This window comes from Octopus bimaculoides, chromosome 3 (assembly GCF_001194135.2).
Source record: "Octopus bimaculoides isolate UCB-OBI-ISO-001 chromosome 3, ASM119413v2, whole genome shotgun sequence".
NCBI lineage: Eukaryota > Metazoa > Mollusca > Cephalopoda > Octopoda > Octopodidae > Octopus > Octopus bimaculoides.
In genome coordinates, this window is record NC_068983.1 from 88,802,804 (window position 1) to 88,822,259 (window position 19,456).

Here is a 19,456-nt window from a genome sequence, read left to right on the forward strand (position 1 = left end):
CTGTGAAAGTATCTGTCACTACAGTATCGAAATGTGATTGTTTCAGTTAGTGGAATAGTTTCATTTTTAAAGTGAAAGTATTTGACATGAGTGTTTTTGTTTCACTTTTGACACGTAATACTTAAATAGTGGAGGAGATATTATGTTGCCGTGTGCTCGAACTCTGCAAGAAGTTAATAATTTTTTTTGACTAAAACACAACTGGAACCCTAAGTAAGGCATGTGTAAAATTTGAATGAAATTGGTTGCGTAGTTCTCGAGTTTTAGGGATTCACACAGACAGACAGACAGACAGACAGACACACATTCTCATTTTCATATATATAGATTATTTTACTCTTTTACTTGTTTCAGTCATTTGACTGTGGCTTTGCAAATCAACCCCAGGACTTATTCTTTGTAAGCCTAGTATTCATTCTATTGGCCTCTTTTGCCGAACTGCTAAGTTACGGGGACGTAAACACACCACCATCGGTTGTCAAGCGATGTTAGGGGGACAAACACAGACACACAAACATACACACACACACACACACACACATATATACACACATACAACGGGCTTCTTTCAGTTTCCATCTACCAAATCCACTCACAAGGTCTTGGTTGGCCCTAGGCTATAGTAGAAGACACTTGCCCAAGGTGCCATGCAGTGGGACTGAACTCGGAACCATGTGGTTGGTAACCAAGCTACTTACCACACAGCCACTCCTACACCTATACAGCACCTAGGTTTCCCAAGCGATCACCCATCTAAGTACTCACTAGGCTCGATGTTGCTTAACTTCGGTGATCGGATGAAAACTGGTGCTTTCGATGTGATCCGGTTCATTCTAAAGTTACTTGATGTTATTTTCTGATCTATTATATAAAGAGTAGGGTAATGTATGCATAAATGACTGTACATATACATACATGCATGCATGTGTATATATGTGCGAGAATATATGTGTGTGTGTGTGTGTGTGTGTATATATATATATATATATATATATATATATATATATATATATATATATATATATATATAAACAATATATGAGTATATGCATATATATGTACATGTATGTATATACGTTCATCCACATGTACATATAGATACATAACTGGGTACATGACGTGGCAAAAGAACAAGGACAAAAATGGTAAACAAGGTGCAACAAACAAGCAGGCCACATAGAAACATCCCCTTCATCAGCTGCCACCATTAAAACTCCGGCGTTTTGAAGAATTAAGGCAGTACGCATCGTTAAAATGGTTCTTCCCACGAACACAAATTAAATTGTTTTCGTGGAGGGTAGTGGCGGACGGAAAACAAGACAGGAAAACGAAACGGTGAAATAAACACACAAAAGGCTGTACAGCCAGACGTGAAGTGTGTATGTCTCGAATGCTGTGAAGCACGTAATATATATGTATGTATATGTGTATGTACATGTATATCTAGATAAGCAGAAATATGAATATAAACGCATAATCCTGAACATGTAGAAGCCTGGTTGGTTATAGATAGAAGTAAATTTATAAATCTAAATATGTATGCATGTGCATGTGTATACATGTAGGTGTGTGTGTGTATGAATGTATGTATATAGTCACCTAAATACTAGTGTATACATATATATATATATATATATATATGTGTGTGTGCATATGCAAATATATGCACACGGAAGCAGAAGTACACACACACACACATGAACACACATACAAACAGACACAGGAATACATATAAACAGAAGGATACATACATACATAAATATGCAAGCACATGTGCACACTGGTACACACACATATGCATGCAACAAGGTCTCAGACAAATACGGCCTCTGAAACAGACTAAGAGAAAAGTCTTTGAAAAGGTTGCAAATAGCAACGAAAGAATTTCCACAAAAAACAAAACCAAAAAGAATGACATACTGTTTAACCAAGTTAAGCAAACAATCGATTACTTAGATATTTAACCAATTGACTAATAATAAAGGAGTGGAATTGAACCTGTGCGTATGTTAATAATATTGACATAATAATTCTCCTTAGACACAACAAAATTCGTATATATGTATATATGTGTGTCATGAGTGCATGTGCAAATACAATTATGTATATGTGTGCAAGAGTAAACGGATGTCCTCATATAATGAATATGTACAAACTAGATGAAGCATATATACAGTGCATATTCATATATAAAAACATTATGATCTAACATATATATCTAGCATGAGGCATTTATGTGTATGAATGCCCTTAATATAAATAAATATAGTTAAAGGAAACAATTATAATTTTTCCCTTTTTGAGGTTTTTTCACGCTGACTACTTGATAAATTCTTATAAAGATTTTATCCTATTTTTAAATTGTCTATAAGTATGTGTATTTTGTAAGGTCAAATTAATAACAACAGTTCGAACCTCTCAAACCTTTAGTCTGATGTCTTATCTAAATGACATTCTTGAGTATGTTTTTTTCTTTTCCTTTCTTTTTTTTATACAACCATGCCTGTTCCCTGCTCACTGGTCAGAACTATAAACTAATTAAGATAACAACTTGATAAATAGGGCGGATTTGACTTAGTTGCCCTCCATGTATCTGCCTCCTTTCCTCTATAAATTCTATTGTTTCTTCTTCAAAATATCACTTGTTTCACCATGGTAGTTGGTGAACTGATCATCTTCTGTTTCTGCCTTATCTGTTTATGTGATTAAATTTAGCTGACGATGGCAGTTTTTAAATGCTGTTGAAACAACTGTTGTGAGTTCTGAACCTCAATTGTGTTCTTTTGTACATATGTCACACCTGGAACCAACCATGGGTTGGATCTATGGTTTATATATAAATATGTATATGTCTATGTGTATATATTTATGTATAGATAGATGTGTGTGTCCTGTACCTACTTACAGTGTACTATCAACAAATGACAATTAATGAGTTTCTTTATCTTACTGTGAGCTCAATACTAAGTATCCAGCCATTCCTGATGTCCTGCATGTTGATTGCCTGGATACCAATGAATCCTGTAACCGACATACATGCATGCATGCATGCATGCATCCATACATCCATCCATCCATACATACATACATACATACATACACACATACACACACACACATACACACATACATACATACTTCATTATAGATATCACCCACATCATCAGCAACTGTCCAAAAATGTCATCACAGTATTACCTACTTATGAGACACGATGTTGTGGTCAAGACACTGTACAATGAAATCCGCCGACAGGATAACCCCGGGGCTAAGGAGATGAAAACCCATAATGAGCTAGAGGCCATTACCACTCACAATATTAAAGAGTATTGGTGGAATGTCCCAATAAAAACCTCAATAAAATGCAGACATAATACACCGGATATAGTAATCTGGGACAGAGAAGAGAAACTGTGTACAGTAGTAGAAATCAGCTGTCCTGCGGATGTCAACATCACACTAAAGGTTAGAGAAAAAGAGAACAACTACGACGAGCTACTGAGAAATTTGAAGATACTCCACCCAGACTACAAGTTCAGATTCATACCCGTTATTGTTGGGGCATTGGGATATGTACTGAACTGCCTCAACAAAAACCTGGAAAAATTAGGGTTCTCAAAACCTGAAAGAAAAAGGCTGATTAGAAGACTACAGATTCAAGCCATCAATGGAACTGTAAAGATATGTAAAGCTTTCCAAAAATTTAGCACATGAATACATATGCATGCATCTAGACATGAAAATATACACATAAAAATGCATCCATAAAGCAAACATACAAATCTGCGCATAAATACATATGCATACGCCTAGGCATGAAAATATATACATAAAAATGCATTCATAAAACAAACATACAAATCTGTGCATACACTAACACCAAATACTTCACACACACATATGCACAAATACCTTGATGTTGATAAAAGTTCCAATGAAGGAGCCTTGAATCTATGATAGAGTCCGACTCTTTTTCTATTGACAAGAAATACAGAAATGAAACTGATTGATAACATACATACATACATATATATAGAGAGAGAGAAAGAAAGAGAGAGAGAGAGAACATTTATACTTCTGTGTGTATCCCATTTTTAGAATAGATACACAATATCCCTGTGTGTTGTAAGAGGTGGTCACAAACATTGTCATCAAGAAAGGCATTTAGCTGTAAAACACTGCCTCAAAAAGTCCATATCTAACCCATACCAGCATGAAGAAGTGGGTGTAAAAATAAGGATAAATTAGTGCGTGTTCAAGTTCATAAGTTTATCTCATATTGCTCAACACTTTCTGTTTCAGTATCCCCAGTACTTGCACTCTCACACATCCACCATGTGCTTGCATGCAGGAGCATATGTGTTTGTGTAGTAGAAATATTATATTTCAGATAAACAACTAATACATGTTTATTTCATCATTTATTTCTATTTCATATATTCTACACAACTTATATTAATATACCGCATACTATAATTTATTGTCATTTAAACATGCAGCATTTATTTAGACTAAAAAACACTCATGCTTAATGTGTGTGTTTGTGTGTGTGTGTGCGTGCGTGCGTGCGTGCGTGCGTGTGTAAGAAAGAGAGAGAGAGACTATTTCAGCTGTTGATTAATTCCTAATCAACCATCATTCTTTTAAACCTTTTGTCTTTTATCATTTACTTGTTTCATTTATTTGACTGTGGTCATGCTGGGGCACTACCTTGAAGGGTTTTAGTCAAGCTAATTGACCTCAGGACTTTTTTTAAAAAGCCTGGTATTTCATCTCTCACTGGCTCAGATGTTACTTCACCTTAAGGAATACCAGTGGGATGCAAATGAGTCAAAGTTTGTCTTTCTGTACCAAAGTCACATCATATATCAGTGAATCATGTTTGTGGCTCTCATTTCACTCCTTGTCAAGACAGCCTTTGTTTGGTCCAACTCCTGTACAAAGGCAAGGTATGGGGGCTCACTGCATTGCTCCTATGGTAATTGTAAAGCAGTAAGTGGGTCTCTGGCTGGATGGTGGCTAAGTACATGCTTTTGTTTAGTAAGTTGATGATGTGATGAGCCTATCCCTCTACAAACACTAAAATATAAACACACACACACACACACACACACACATTAGTGTACAAACTACTGTAAGCACATTTAATACATACATTATTAAATGCATTTTCTGATGCAATCAGGTATATAGCAAACAATACTTTGACTGTGGTAGAAACAAGGAAACTTTTGTCCTCGCACTGGTACAACTACTTTATCACCAAGAAAATCACAGGTTACTGAGTCAATAACATGTTTGGCAACCAGCCAAATAGTGTGTGGTTCATATATATTACCAGTGCTGCACTGTCTGGAGACAGGACACTTAACTTAAAGATGGTGCAATCGACCCAGTTATAAAATTGTGCTTAGAAACATGTAATTTGCCAGTGGAAGCAGTGTAAAATCCTTCCTACTCATGATTGAAGAAAGGGCAGAGAGAAAGAACTTGAAAGAGAGTCAATGGAGGAGCCTCTAAAGGGTTACTCAACCTGCTAGAAATCACACCCTATCATCTGGGAAAGATGGAATGTTCATGAGTAGAATGCCTTTGATCAGAGCTGGCCTGGAACAACACTATCAGTGCCACTATAACCAACCAACAGCAGACAATCACCAGTATCCATTCACCATCACCATCACTACACCCACGTCAGCACATACTACTACTACTATTGCTGCTGCTGCCACTACCACCACCAGAAGAAGAAATGTCAACTCAGTAACCTGCAAAAAATAGCCTGAACATTGTTGTTGCAGATATACAGACATGGTGGTCATGACTGGAATGACTTTGCTTATAGATCTGCTCAGTCAGGGCTAACCAACACCATCAGCAACATGTCATGCTTGCACAGTGTGTGTGTATGTGCAGCAGTAACACAAGCATATTAGAAACACTAGAGAAGGTCTCTGGATTACACCCACTCATTTGACCGATTATTTATGCATCACATGTCCGCTCAAGGCTACACAACAACTACACCACCATACCCACCCTCACAACTGCTAAGTCCATCGCTACCACCATCAACACCATACCACCACAACTGATAATATTAAACTTTAAATTGGATTTGCCAGTAGAATAGGAAATGGCTTTATATAAGTGTGTGTGCATATGTGTAAATATTGATTTAATGCATGAGTAATCACACACACAAACACACACGTGTGTATATGTTACTCTATGTTTTAAGATTTAGATTCTTTTCACTTTATACATTTTCCATTCAGTTACAACCCAGGAGAATATAGAAGTAGTTCTGTCATTGTTCTAAGAATATCTCTAGTGCTGGTGGCATGATAAAATACACGCAGTCCACACTGTTATATGGTTGGTGACATGAAGAGCATCTGGCTATAAAAAACTATGCCAAAAAGCAACAGCATAATGTACAAAACAACAATGTTTGTTGAATATCTCAGTTACTGGGTGTCTGAGACAACAAAGGACTGCAGCTGGAAGCAAGATATTTTGAGTCCCAGACCTTGTTTGTTCTTTTCCATATCTTTTCCCTGTCTACATATGCAGACAGACAGGCAGACAGATGTCAGCGTAGTTTGTAGATATACTCTGTATCAACTGTCAACTTACAAATTTAGCACCTTCCAATGAACATTATTCTCATATGTTGTACCAAATAGCACCATTGGTGCCGGCTTATAACCAGGTGTTTAAATCTAAACCAAACCATTCTGTAGTTACAGCAATCCATGATGGTACCCCATTAGACTAAGAGTAGATATCTTTAATACATGTAGCTACTATACCATTATACCATTTGCTAAAGATAGCTTTTAGTTTGCTCTTAACTGCAGCCAAACCTACAACAAGGCTGCAGTTTACTAATCAACACTTTTCCTTCTGAAGTCTATCAGCTAGGACATCATGGATTTAGCCATAATCCCACTGCATTCACCCTTCATCTGGATCACACACTTATAAACATTTGCATATGTAGAGAGAGAGAGAGTGTGTGTGGTGGGAGGATATCTAGAATAAATCCTTTTGTGGTGTAAATTTAAGAATTAGTTTGATTCATGCATGGCCTTAACCACATGGCGGCTTCATTCTGTTGCCAAACCCACATGTTCATTCTATGTGTCAAAATTGTTTTAAGTCTAACATTGATTCAAGCGAGTTGGGAATGTCTGAGCCAACTCTGAGGAGTGGAGGCCATTATAATAGTGGTAGAAAAGGCAGAGAGAAAACAGACTGTGAGCTCGTGGGCCAGAGGCTGAAGGATATGACTTTATGCCAATCAGTTAGGTGGCCCTTTACTGAATGTAGTCTACAATGTCTGTGTTTATTAAGGCAAATTATTATGCTCTTCTTTGGAATTGAGTAATTATTCCTCTATTTTTCCTTTATCAACTCAGGACTCATTTATCCATTTCAAATAAAGTGGAATAACTTTTATCAAATAAAACAATGACATAATTTGTCAGAGCTGTCACACATGAGTCCTGTTTAATACTTGACATAGTGCTGCTAACAGTACATCCAACCTTTGGAACAAATGCTGCCAGCTGAATATGACTGACCTTTACAACATAAGTAATTTAAGGAACATCATCAATTTTCAATTAATCACCAGGTTAACACAATGAGGAATAGATTTTTGGTCATTTTCTGTCATAGGAGGTTCCCTCAGCCTTTTCTGGGCCAGAATTATAAAAGCATTGCAAATTTCAATTACTGCAAAAATCTCTTTGAAATAAATTCTCTTTGAGGAGAGAAAATATCTATCTGTCTGACTGACTGATTTCAAATTTCTGAATACAGCCGTCAATGTATAAACTATATATGTCTCTATTTTCATCTCAGATATAACCAAACAATATTTAAGATCAGTCATCAGACCCACAGATAGGAAGAAAAAGACATTTGTTTACAATCATCCACAAAACAGCAATGGCTTAGATGTGTTGCAAAAAGGTGTTTTACCTTGCACCATACTATACAGTTATAGCAGAGAATGAATAACATTTAGTGCATAAATAATTAACTTTTTATTGGGTTTATTTTAACCTAGAAAAGTCCTCAATTACTGACAGCTGAGTGCAATGGCTATTGCAACGTAAACCATCTTAATGCTCTTATCAATGTGTTAATCCTTTCAAAGTCCATAACATGCAGTAATTGCAATGACTATAGCTAATGAGTTAACACTTAAACAGTGAATCTAAAAGTGATTAATTTTTTTTATAACAAAAGTTATTTTTAGAAAAGTTAGATTTAGTAATAGTATCTATTATAAGATGCTGCCAGTAACTAAGGACAATGAAAAGATGAACTAATTGATAATAGGGTTTATAGTTTGTTTTGTTATTTTTTTTTATTCATTCTATACTAGTGGGTAACTGGGAAATTGGCAAGTGATAAATGTTCAATTTTGCAGTTAATTGCTTGCAACAAACTGTATTTAAAGGGATTAACTTCATATAATATTTACCATTTTGCTCCTCTTTATAATTTAATAAATAGTAAAATCCCTTCCATTACCTTCCTGTTCCTCTAACCCACCCCACCAAAACCACTTCCTACTTCTCTTCCTACTGTTTCTACCAATCACCTCCTATCTTTGCCTTCAGCCCATGCTCTCTCCCCCTCTGTTATACTCCATCCTTAATGCCTCTCAAATATAAACCATAACCCCATCCCCACCCCAAGCCACTCCTATATCTCTCACCATCACTTGCTCCAGTCACCTCTATCCTATCTTTCCTCACAGTCCTATGAAACCTCCTCTCTATCCCACCTTCCTACTCACCCGGTCCAATCCTCTGTGTCACTTCACCTATGTACCTACCACTGTATCTTGAGAGTATGTTCCCCTGACACATCTCTCTCTGTCTATCTTTCTCTCTATCTTTCTCTCTATCTTTCTAATTCTATCCCCTTTCTTATCCAACTAGGCTATTCATGTGTATCCTTTACTGCAAGACACCAATCTCTAACCCTCTGTTATACTTTTTAACCTCATCAACTGGTACAAAGCTATCTGCCTCAAATCTACTCCCCCTCCTAATTGAGGGGGTCTTTGTCTTGTAAGTTACTTGGTGACCCTACTGGTGCTGGTTCCATCAAAAAAAGCACCAAGTACACTCTGTAAAATGGTTGGCATTAGGAGGGGCATCCAGCTGTAGAAACCATGCCGAAGCAGACAAAAAATCTTGGCACAGCCCTCAGTCTTGCTGGCTCTTGTCAAACCACCCAACCCATGCCAGCATGGAAAAGAGACATTAAATAATGGTGATGATGATGATGAATTATACAAATAATTATATTCAATTTCACATGGACAGTTAAACTTATAAATGTGCATTTCAAACATGTATTCAGTTGTCAGTCTCTTAATGAAACAGAGAAGCGGTGATAGCAGTTAATTGTTTACTGCACAGGGGAAGACATGGTTGTCCAGTTAAATAGCTCACTTCACAAACATGTGCTTTCAGGTTCAATTCTATTATGCAGCACCATGGGTAAGTGTCTTCTACTCTAGGTCAACCAATGCCTTGAAAATAAATTTGGTCGATGGGAGCTGTCTGCAAGCCTTGCTCTGTGTGTGTGTGTGTGTGTGCGCGCGTACGTGTTTGTATATATGTACATGCTTTTAGCTCACCACTTGACAAATGGTGTTAGTTTGTTTATGTCCCCATAACTCAGCATTTCTCAAAAAATGACAACAAAATAAGTATGAGACTTTGTTAATGTTCTTGGACAAAGCTACAGCATAAATACCACTAACAGTCCCCTAAAAATCTGATACCTATGTTAAAAAATCGAATTGGAGACATTTTTTTGTTTTTTTGATTGGTTTAATTTTCATGAAGGAAGTAAAAGATAAGTCAATTTGATGGAACTTTCTTGATATAAGTAACAGCTGCGTTTTTGTGCCTTTGAAAAAGACATAACTAGCATATCCCTATTAGAGGATACTTTCAAAGTCATTATCCATGGAGTCGGTGTAGGTTTGATATGTGGTGTCTAGGTTGTGAGTGGAAAATAATATATGACAGGACAATGTTAGGGAGGACCAAAGAGTAATGTCATGTGCTTAGAGTGGGCATTATTGGATATAGTAGTTAAGTCATTGGTGCATAGAAGGAAGAGAGGCAGAAACAAGGCCAAACTCTACAGTTAATATAGTTGATAAACGCTTCAGTTGATAAAGTTTGCAAAGTTAACAAAAGTAGTGAAGCACCAAACTGAGTGAATTACAGTATTTAGTTTCACTCCTGCTACCTTATAAGTTTAAATTTTACCAGGGTAATGGGTTGTTTTTTTTTTTTTCTTTCTATTTATAATGTCCCTAAGATCAATGAAACAAGTACTAGATATTTGTGCTGATTCCCCCAACTCTCTCTCTCTCTCTCTCTCTCTCTCTCTCTCTCTCTCTCTCTCTCTCTCTCTATTGCCAGAATATAGTATATTTTTTTTAGATGTTTCTATGGTGGATGATATCAATTTACAGTTATGAAAGTGGTTTTTATATAGTTTATATAGTTAAATTTTCTTATCTTGATATAATTTGTACTTCATGTTTTTAATTTTTTTAATCATTTTCTGTTTTGCAGCACTGAAGTTTGAAATTTAAAGAAAAGCATTGCCAACTCTCTCATGATGATGAAAAAAACAATGGCTTTTGCCAGAGAATTTAAAACACTAAATTTTCCATTCCACTGTGAGAGTCCTGCCAGTTGCTTGGCATAAATTAGCAACATTAAGAGTATGGTTGGCTGACTGTATAATGACAGGCGCCACAACATAACATTCTTATTTGCTTCCAACAATCAATCAGAATAATTTGAGAAAAAAATAGTTATTCATTAACAGCTTAACCAATCTAATTGATGAGGTAAATGAAGGAGGAAGCAAGAAACTAAATCAATAAATGTGATTAGAAAAACAAAGAAAAAATAAAGAAAATTCCATGTCCTCAGAAACCAGAAGTATGAAGATAAATATAGATCGGCCTGCTAACCTAGTTTGATAAAAAAAAATATCCAACCGAAATCAAGCTATTTTGTATATACTGGAATAATTTCATATATATACGAATAACCAGAAAGCTAGAGATGAATCTTCATTAGTATAAAAATAAACTTTTCTAACTAATATTTACATTCCTGAGACAAAAAACATAATATTTGATTAACCCTTTCGTTACCAATCCAGCTCTGGCTCTGAGTACAAATGTCTTGTTTTCATAAGTTTTGAATTAAAATCTTCCATCAAACCTTAGTCACAATTTATGTTCCTAACACTAGCTGAATGATAACTAAGTTATTTTACTAAATTCTTTGTTATATTTAAAATAATGGAAAGAAACACAGAACATCTCAGAATAAATACAGTAACAAAAGGGTTAAATAAAGTGGTTTTTCCCTTTGTACAATCAAATGAAGTAGAATGACAATGCTATTTTCATATTAAACTTCATAAATATTAGAAACTGAAAACAATCAGGCAGAGACCATACATATTATCAAAGGAAGAAATCTACATGGAGTGAATCTACATGTGTAAGGAATTCAAAACAATATTATGATTAGATATGTGAGACCAAAACATCATTCATTTTAAGTTGATGTGAGGAAAAAAGTATCATGTTTAAGTTGCATATGTAAGAAAATCAAAGACAATACTCCTTCCTAACATATATGAAAAATACAATACACAGAAAAAAATATTCATACTGAAGTTATATATTGAATAGATGCAAAGCAAGTGCATACAAAATGTATGTACAATTTATAAATTGAATCTACAGCCTTATGTCATGTACTTTGCAGTAATATACTGTATTCAAGAAAGGAAGATTATTTTCATAACATGTAATAATAATAAACTATTTCTCCTATCTATCTTTAAAAATAAACAGGCTACACAAAAGATCAGTATGCATATGTATTAACAATATATATATATATATATATATATAAATATATATATATATATATATATATATATACACATACGCACACACATGATTCTAATTATAAGCTATAAATCATTTTACAAGTTTTGCCTGATTGTATGCTCAGCTAAATCCAGCCAATGGTAATGCATTCCTATTCTACTGATATCAAAATATGTATGTATGTCAGTTAAAAATTTATATGTAAACATCATATATAAGAAACTCAGCTGAGACAGTTACATGACTTCATTTAGACAGAAACCTTACAAAGTAACAATCTGACAGAAGACAAAACTATATTATAAATCAGCAGAATAAAATAGAAATTCAATATATATAATTCACATTATATATTTACGACAGGAAACAAATAGCTTTACTCTTGGAAAGAATTCACTATCTATTTCATAAAATTCCAAAGTGAATAGAATGATACAAATCAATAAACAAGTCACTGGATCTATTGCTAAATACAACCCTCTAAAGAAGTATTGGATAATACATTTTATGAACAACTTATTCTTGAATACTTCTGGTAGACTTGTTTCCAAGCAAAACAACTTTTTAACAATTGGTATATTATTATCACTATGAATTATCATATTGCAAACATAAATACATTTTCAACTAAGATTACAAGTACTGTCAAACAAAATAATATTTTAAAGCATAAAAATACAATTTATTAAAAGGAATTTAAGATATCGAATAAAAATTTTCACAGGTGTTTTCAAGCAATTGTGCAAGAAACATTTTACAGGGGAAATTTCAAGAAATTATCAAAGAAGATATCTTTTTTAACAAAATGTCATTTATAGAAATTGTGAAAGAATTTAATTACCATATAGATTTCTAAATACTGTGAAACCAGGAAAAGAATTGAAGTAAAACAAAGAAGAAAATTATCAAGTCAAGGCTTTTAGAATTCTCAGAAACTATCCAAAATACCAGATACATTTGTTAATCCAACAAATATGGTTCTCATCAAGTTCTTTATATAAGGTTTTCCATGTTAATAACATTCCCTAAAAGGATTTGATGTTTTTCAAGATGCAAGTTTACTTCAAACTCCATTTAGTCCAAGTTGTAAAATAATAACAATAACAAGGGATGGTAAAATACAGTTGAAGCATTTCAGCTAAATTAATATCTTCAGATATTTTATGTCATTTTGTTAAACAAGCAAATAATAATAATAATAATCCGAAACAAAATATATAGTAATTTACCAAGGTCAACCAAAATTTGTTCATGATGACTTCAAATTCTGTACTGTCAATGAAGGACATGTTATGTCCTTTGTGTGGCTGTGTTTATGATGAGCCCCGGATGTTAGCTTGTCTACACAACTTCTGTATTAACTGTCTCATAAAGTATCACTCACACACAACTGAAGAAAACAAGCTTATCTGTCCTCAATGTAGAATGGAAACAATGCTTGGAGGATCAGGCTTAGAAAGCTTGCCCATGAATACTTTTGTTAAGTGGCAGATTAAGGAATATGGTCTCCTTCATGCAGCACCAATGCACTCTGATACTGAAAATGAAAATAGAGAGCTGACAAAAATGAGCCTTTCTTCAACTGATTCATCTTTGTCCAATGAAAAAGATGACTCCATTCAGGGCAAGGAAGAAGAGAACAGAGAGAGTCCAATGTCAGTGAGCGGCAGCGAGGTTATCGATGACTCGTACAACACCACTATTGACAGTTTGCACAATAAATATCTACAGTTGCAAACCAAAGCACTGCAGATCACTTATGCAATAGACTCAGTTAACCAATCTGTTGAGGACTGGAAAGAAAACCGGTGTCGAGTTAAGGAAGACATTCAACGCCGTTCACAATATCTTCAAAGCTTGATTAGACTCTTGGAAAGGAAATTGCTATCGGAGTTGGACAGTTCAACACACATGGGTGAAATAATGGATGAAGTGACAACCACAAAAGAAAAGTTGCAAGACACACTGAAGTTGACCCTGCACAACATACAGTTCATACGTCATTTAATCAATACAGGTTTACCAGATGATATCATGTGTTTGGGTAAGTCAGTGTTGAAGATGAAGCCAATCAGCTCAGAACAAGAAATCAGCTTACGATTCCCAGAGTATAAAGTTGAATGTAGTCATTTAAAACAGGAGAGCCACCTTGAAGAGGTATTTGGGGAACTATCAAAAACCTGGAAGCAAAAAGTTATCATGTCAGTAACAAATGACAATGTGAAGGGTCTGCCTGTTGACCAGTTTCTCTCAGATAATCCAGCAGATCTTACACAGAGTATGTATTTTGACAGAGAAAAACACACACAAGGAAGAAAGTTAATAGAAAACTCAGCTAAATTCAGTCCAGATTTATCATCAACAGCATTAAAGAAAAGAAACACGAATGATTCAGAAATATCTGTAACTGGAAATAATCCCCAAACATTTCTAAATGATGTTGAAAAAAACATTTATCTCAAGTATGAAATGGCTAAAAAGAATGTTGAGAAACGACGTCGAGAACTTGCAGTGAAACACATGATTGAAAACAAAAGCAGATCATATGATGAAGTGACCCCGAATAATTTTGAATCCAGTGATATCAAAATGCTAAAAGACCATGAAAATCTCAATTTCAACAAAAGAGAAGCACAAATGATATTCACTGAGAAAATGGTGCACACTGATAGTGAAATTAACTTTCCTTTGATAGATCCACAAAAGGAGAAAGATTTTAACAATGACCGAAACGCCCGAAGATGGAGCAGTGATTCACCCCTGATGGCAGCACAGGTGACCATGGCCCGCAGCAAAGTGTCGGCAGTCCTTCGACGTAACAACTCAGTCTCACCAAATATATCTGAAAATTTGGCCGTGAGTCCTACTGCCAAAAAGAGAAGTCCAACTAAGACAGAAGAGGTGGAAGGTATTGCTCCACAGAGTAATGACAGAGCTAAATTAGAAGACAGTGGTGGCAGTGTGAAAGCTTTGTGGGATAACAGAGAAAATGAGAAGGCAAGAGAGAGTGAGGTCAAAATGAAGGAGAGGAGAAGCATCTTGGATGCTGATTCTGAAAAAGTCAAGAGAATGTCTCGTGATCTGTTCCAAGAAATCAAAGAGAATGCCCGACGAAAAAGCGAGCGATGGAGGTCTGTGTCAACATCACATTGAGAGAAGCAGATAGAGGTCACTGAGTCAACATTATATTAATATGTAAAGCTTTATGTTATCACATTGAGCTAAAAAATCTGTGTCTGCCAACATTTTGTTGAACTGTGGTGGCTTTTATTAACAGGACACTGAACAGTGGATCTCCACTTACACTGAACTGTGAAACCTTAATCCAACATCACATGTAGAGGTCTCTATCAATATCACTATAGACTGTGGAGTTATTTGTCAATATTATTGTGGATTGTAGAGTCATTTGTCTACATCATAGTGGTCTGTGAAGTTTATGTCTGTCAATAGAAACAATACTCTGTCACTGATGTTGCTTGGTAAATCCAGCTATGGATAATTCTTTCCTACTTTACTACCATAGAGAAATAAACAAAATCACATACATGCATACACACACACACACACACACACACACACACACACAAACACAGACACATGCGCATACATACATACATGAATGCATGCATCAAGTAGCCAATGGTGTCATATAATCATATGGATAGAGAATGAGGTATACTTAACCCCAAAAGGATGAAAGGCAAAGGTCGACCTTGGTGGAATTTGAACTCAGAACGTAAAGACATACAAAACACTACTAAGCAGTTCATTGAAAGTGAAGTGCTAGCAATTCTGCCAGCTCACATAATAATAATAATAATGATAATAATTTCAAATTTTGGCACAAAGCCAGAAATTTCAGAGGAGTTGGGGAAGTCGATTACATCAGCTCCAGTCATCATCTGGTACTTATTTTATTGACCTCAAAAGGATGAAAGACAAAGTCAACCTTAACAGATTAATAATAAACTCAGTTTGAAGTTTTGAAATAAATATAATTATGAAAAAAAAAATACCTGACCAACCAAATCAAACTATATACTGTCCTTAAAAATTTATTAGCAATGCTCTGACTTCTAAATAAGGAGCACCAACAAAACTATTAGTTTCTAAATTTAATACTAGAGACAAGTAGTGCTAAAGAGTACAAAACTTGATAAGACAAACTGAGTCCATGATGTGGCCTTCATTCTGAGTTGAAGCCATTATACCTGATTCCTACTGTGAATGACCTTCAAGCAAAAACCTTCAATATCACACATTAAAGAGAACACTGTTCATGTTTAAATCTTAGAACTTGGACCTGAGTCAAAATCAATATCAATGTATTCAGATACAACAAAAAAAGAAGTCTATAAAAGAAAACTGAAAATTGAGAAACAAACCACACTGTATTCCGTCATTCTAGTATTTTACCTAACAGACATTACAATTCTATTCGTCCCACTATCATACAAAACTATTTTTACATGTATGTGCACACACATACATACTGAAAGATACCTATCCAATCATCTATTCATGCACGCACACACACACACACACACACACGAAAATGAACTGCAACTTGATGGTTAAAATATTTAATAATATTAATATTAAGTTGGTAATATTCTTGATACCCGGTGTGTTTTTCAGGATTAAACCTTCCCAATTTCAGCAAGAACTTTTTAAAGAATGATCTACAATAAAATACAAAATAATTGACATTGACCAGATTACATAAACTATTATTATTCTTTGATATTAAGAATTGAGAAAGAAGGATACATGAATTGTATTACGTTTGGTATAACTCAATAACTAGTGTTCAATTTATATCAGAATGATAAAATATGTGACTGATTATTTTCTGAAAAGTTTTGGAAACCACACAGTAGAACTCCTGTTGTTAAACTGTTATAGACGTTTCAACAATACTGCTGTGATCAACAGAATAGACAACATCTGTAGAGTACCAAAGAACAGAAAGGACATACGTTCTACAATAAAGAAGATACAGTTAACTTGTAGTTGAGACTTGAGATTAATATATTAGTCCAAAGAAACTATAGAGTAAAGAATTGTTTAAATGACAAAACAAAGAATGGTTTTTTAACTATGATTAAATTTGAAAATACAAATAGAACAGAGTAGTGATATTTAATAGAGGTGACCCAGAAGTTGTTCCTCTTCCATTACTATTGCAAACAACAGTAGCTTTCTTTAATTGAATATATGTCATTGACTGGTTAAAATTACCCAAATACGATAACTTTGACATGAAATAACTTCTAAAATACGAAGTTTTGTCAAAAATGTTGAAAGTAAACCGTGTTCAGCATGAGAAATTACATCAGTATACAAAGTTTCAAATTGTTTAGTTAAAAAAAAACATAATTAAAAAATTTGTGAGCGAAACTGAACAGATCCGACTTGACAGTTACACTATGATGAAACTAAACTATTGTAGTTTTGTGTCAAAAATGATAACAAATGAAAAGAGAAAAATAAAAATGAAATAATGGTGATGAGAACAAAAATTATAACCAACAGGTGAAAATAACAAAATTTATTTGATAATAAAATGGAGTTGGTAAAAATAGTAGAGAGCTGCAAGAGACATTAAATGGGTATCCTTGACTTAATTTTCACCAAGGCCAATTTAGCTCTTTATGTCACAAAAGTTGATGAAACTAATTACAGTAATAATTGAGATCAAGTAAATTATCTGGGTTTTTTTTTTACCCTGACTACATTCAAAGCAACAGTGGACCCTGAACCTAGGGAAAAAAATTAGCTTGCAGGTATACAAACAGGACTTGAAAAAGAACATACAACCAATCAAAGAGATAAATGAGTAATGCAACTCTGAGATCTATTTTCAATATCCACTTTATTCATACTGTCTATGGATTTGGGAAAGGTGAAAACATAACAATATTTCCCTCTGTGTAACACAAAAACTGAATTGTACTATAATTGCAGGGAGCAAAGATGTATTTTCTCTGAGTACTTCAAATTTTATTTTTCTATACCAGGCTGCAACCATACTTTGGACAGCAAGTTCAAAAACTAAGATGGACTGCTGGAGGAAATGTCTATATAATTAATATTATTGCTAATCACTCTTTGACTGTAAAATGCTGGCCATTCTTTTCAGCTAAGCAAAGAGAGAAATACATTTTAAGGGATAAAAGTCAATATTGTAACATTAACCAGGTTAAAAGTTGGCCCTAATCTGTAAATTGAACTAAAAGGCATAACTTAATGAATTTATTCAGAATGCCCGTCAAAATAACATGATCATCAAACACAGTATGACTTCTACATGACCCTAAAAAAAGGAACAAACTAGTGTTTACAAAGAATGATAATTTTGAGAAAATTATAGTTTATACAAAATGAATGATGGTATTGACAAGAATAATGATTTGTATGGAATAATTCTAAAAGTTATAGTGACTGAAACTTACATTTTCTTCTCAGATTTTCGACATAAAAGTTTTACTTTTTTCTTTTTTAAGTTGAGAAAAAAATGGAAATAATTGGCCAAACTATTATGCTTATGTATATATTATTATATATATTTTTATAATAGGAATTTTATACATTCCCCAACAGTTATGAAGCCTGGAGTGTGTGTGTATGTATATATGTATGTATGTATGTATGTATATATATATATATATATATATATATATATATATATATATATATATATATACACACACAAACACACACACACATATATGTATATATATATATATATAAAACTTTACCTGACAATATAAACACAAGTAATCAATTTTGGACCTACATACCATGTGAACCTACATGCAACCTTTCAAAGCATATATGTGCTATCATTGAAGATTTGGATATGGTTTAAATATCACAAAAGAACACAGACAAAACATTTGATACAAAAAATGAAGAAAAGATTCAAGCAAAAACAATAATATACATATGTACAAGGAGACAAACTACCAACTGTATGACTATTAAAAAAAATGTTTAATTCTACTTTTTTGTTTCATCATTATATAAACTAACAATTATGTATGTGTGTATTTGTGTGTGCATATAATTATATATATATACGGCAAGAAGGAAATGGAGGGGATACAAAAATAGTATACATCAACTGTGAGACATTATATTATGTCTATTTATTTATTGTAAAACATTTATGAGAATATATACATATGTAAAGACTGTGTATTACATACATACATATCAGTAATTCATAGAATAGAAAAAGAACAGTTCCTTACGGCCGTTTCTGCCAAGTGGTCACAATACCCTACATGTTATTTCCATCTCTTCAGTGTTCTGTAGTGAACGGTAGATAAAATTAGGGTATTAGGAGTGCCTCTAGGCTTCATCAAAAGAGGGTCTAAAAAGTTCAAAGAGCTAATGCATGTATATATAAATATACTTATGCACACTCGTATATATATATATATATATATATATATATATATATATATATATATATAT

The 19,456-nt window shown here is 34.0% G+C and overlaps 2 protein-coding genes across 5 annotated transcripts in view; one reads left to right on the top strand and one right to left on the bottom strand.

Annotated features, from left to right (window-relative positions):
• LOC128247312 (tripartite motif-containing protein 2-like) overlaps positions 1–18,979 on the top strand; it is a 148,650-nt gene extending 129,671 nt beyond the window's left edge. For all 3 annotated transcript variants that reach the window (XM_052966288.1, XM_052966286.1, XM_052966287.1), the window contains exon 2: positions 10,626–18,979. In XM_052966288.1, the coding sequence (XP_052822248.1) occupies positions 13,223–15,124 (1,902 nt within the window). In that variant the 5' untranslated portion in view covers positions 10,626–13,222 and the 3' untranslated portion in view covers positions 15,125–18,979. The remainder of the gene's footprint in view (positions 1–10,625) is intronic.
• LOC106868904 (zinc finger CCCH-type with G patch domain-containing protein) overlaps positions 1–19,456 on the bottom strand; it is a 267,874-nt gene that overhangs the window by 129,571 nt on the left and 118,847 nt on the right. The window contains exon 11 of one of the 2 annotated variants that reach the window (XM_052966290.1): positions 19,266–19,288. The exons of the other annotated variant lie outside the window; for it this stretch is intronic. Within the exon in view, the coding sequence (XP_052822250.1) occupies positions 19,281–19,288 (8 nt within the window). The 3' untranslated portion in view covers positions 19,266–19,280. Of the gene's footprint in view, positions 1–19,265; positions 19,289–19,456 lie in introns of those variants that run through there. 2 annotated transcript variants of the gene reach the window in all.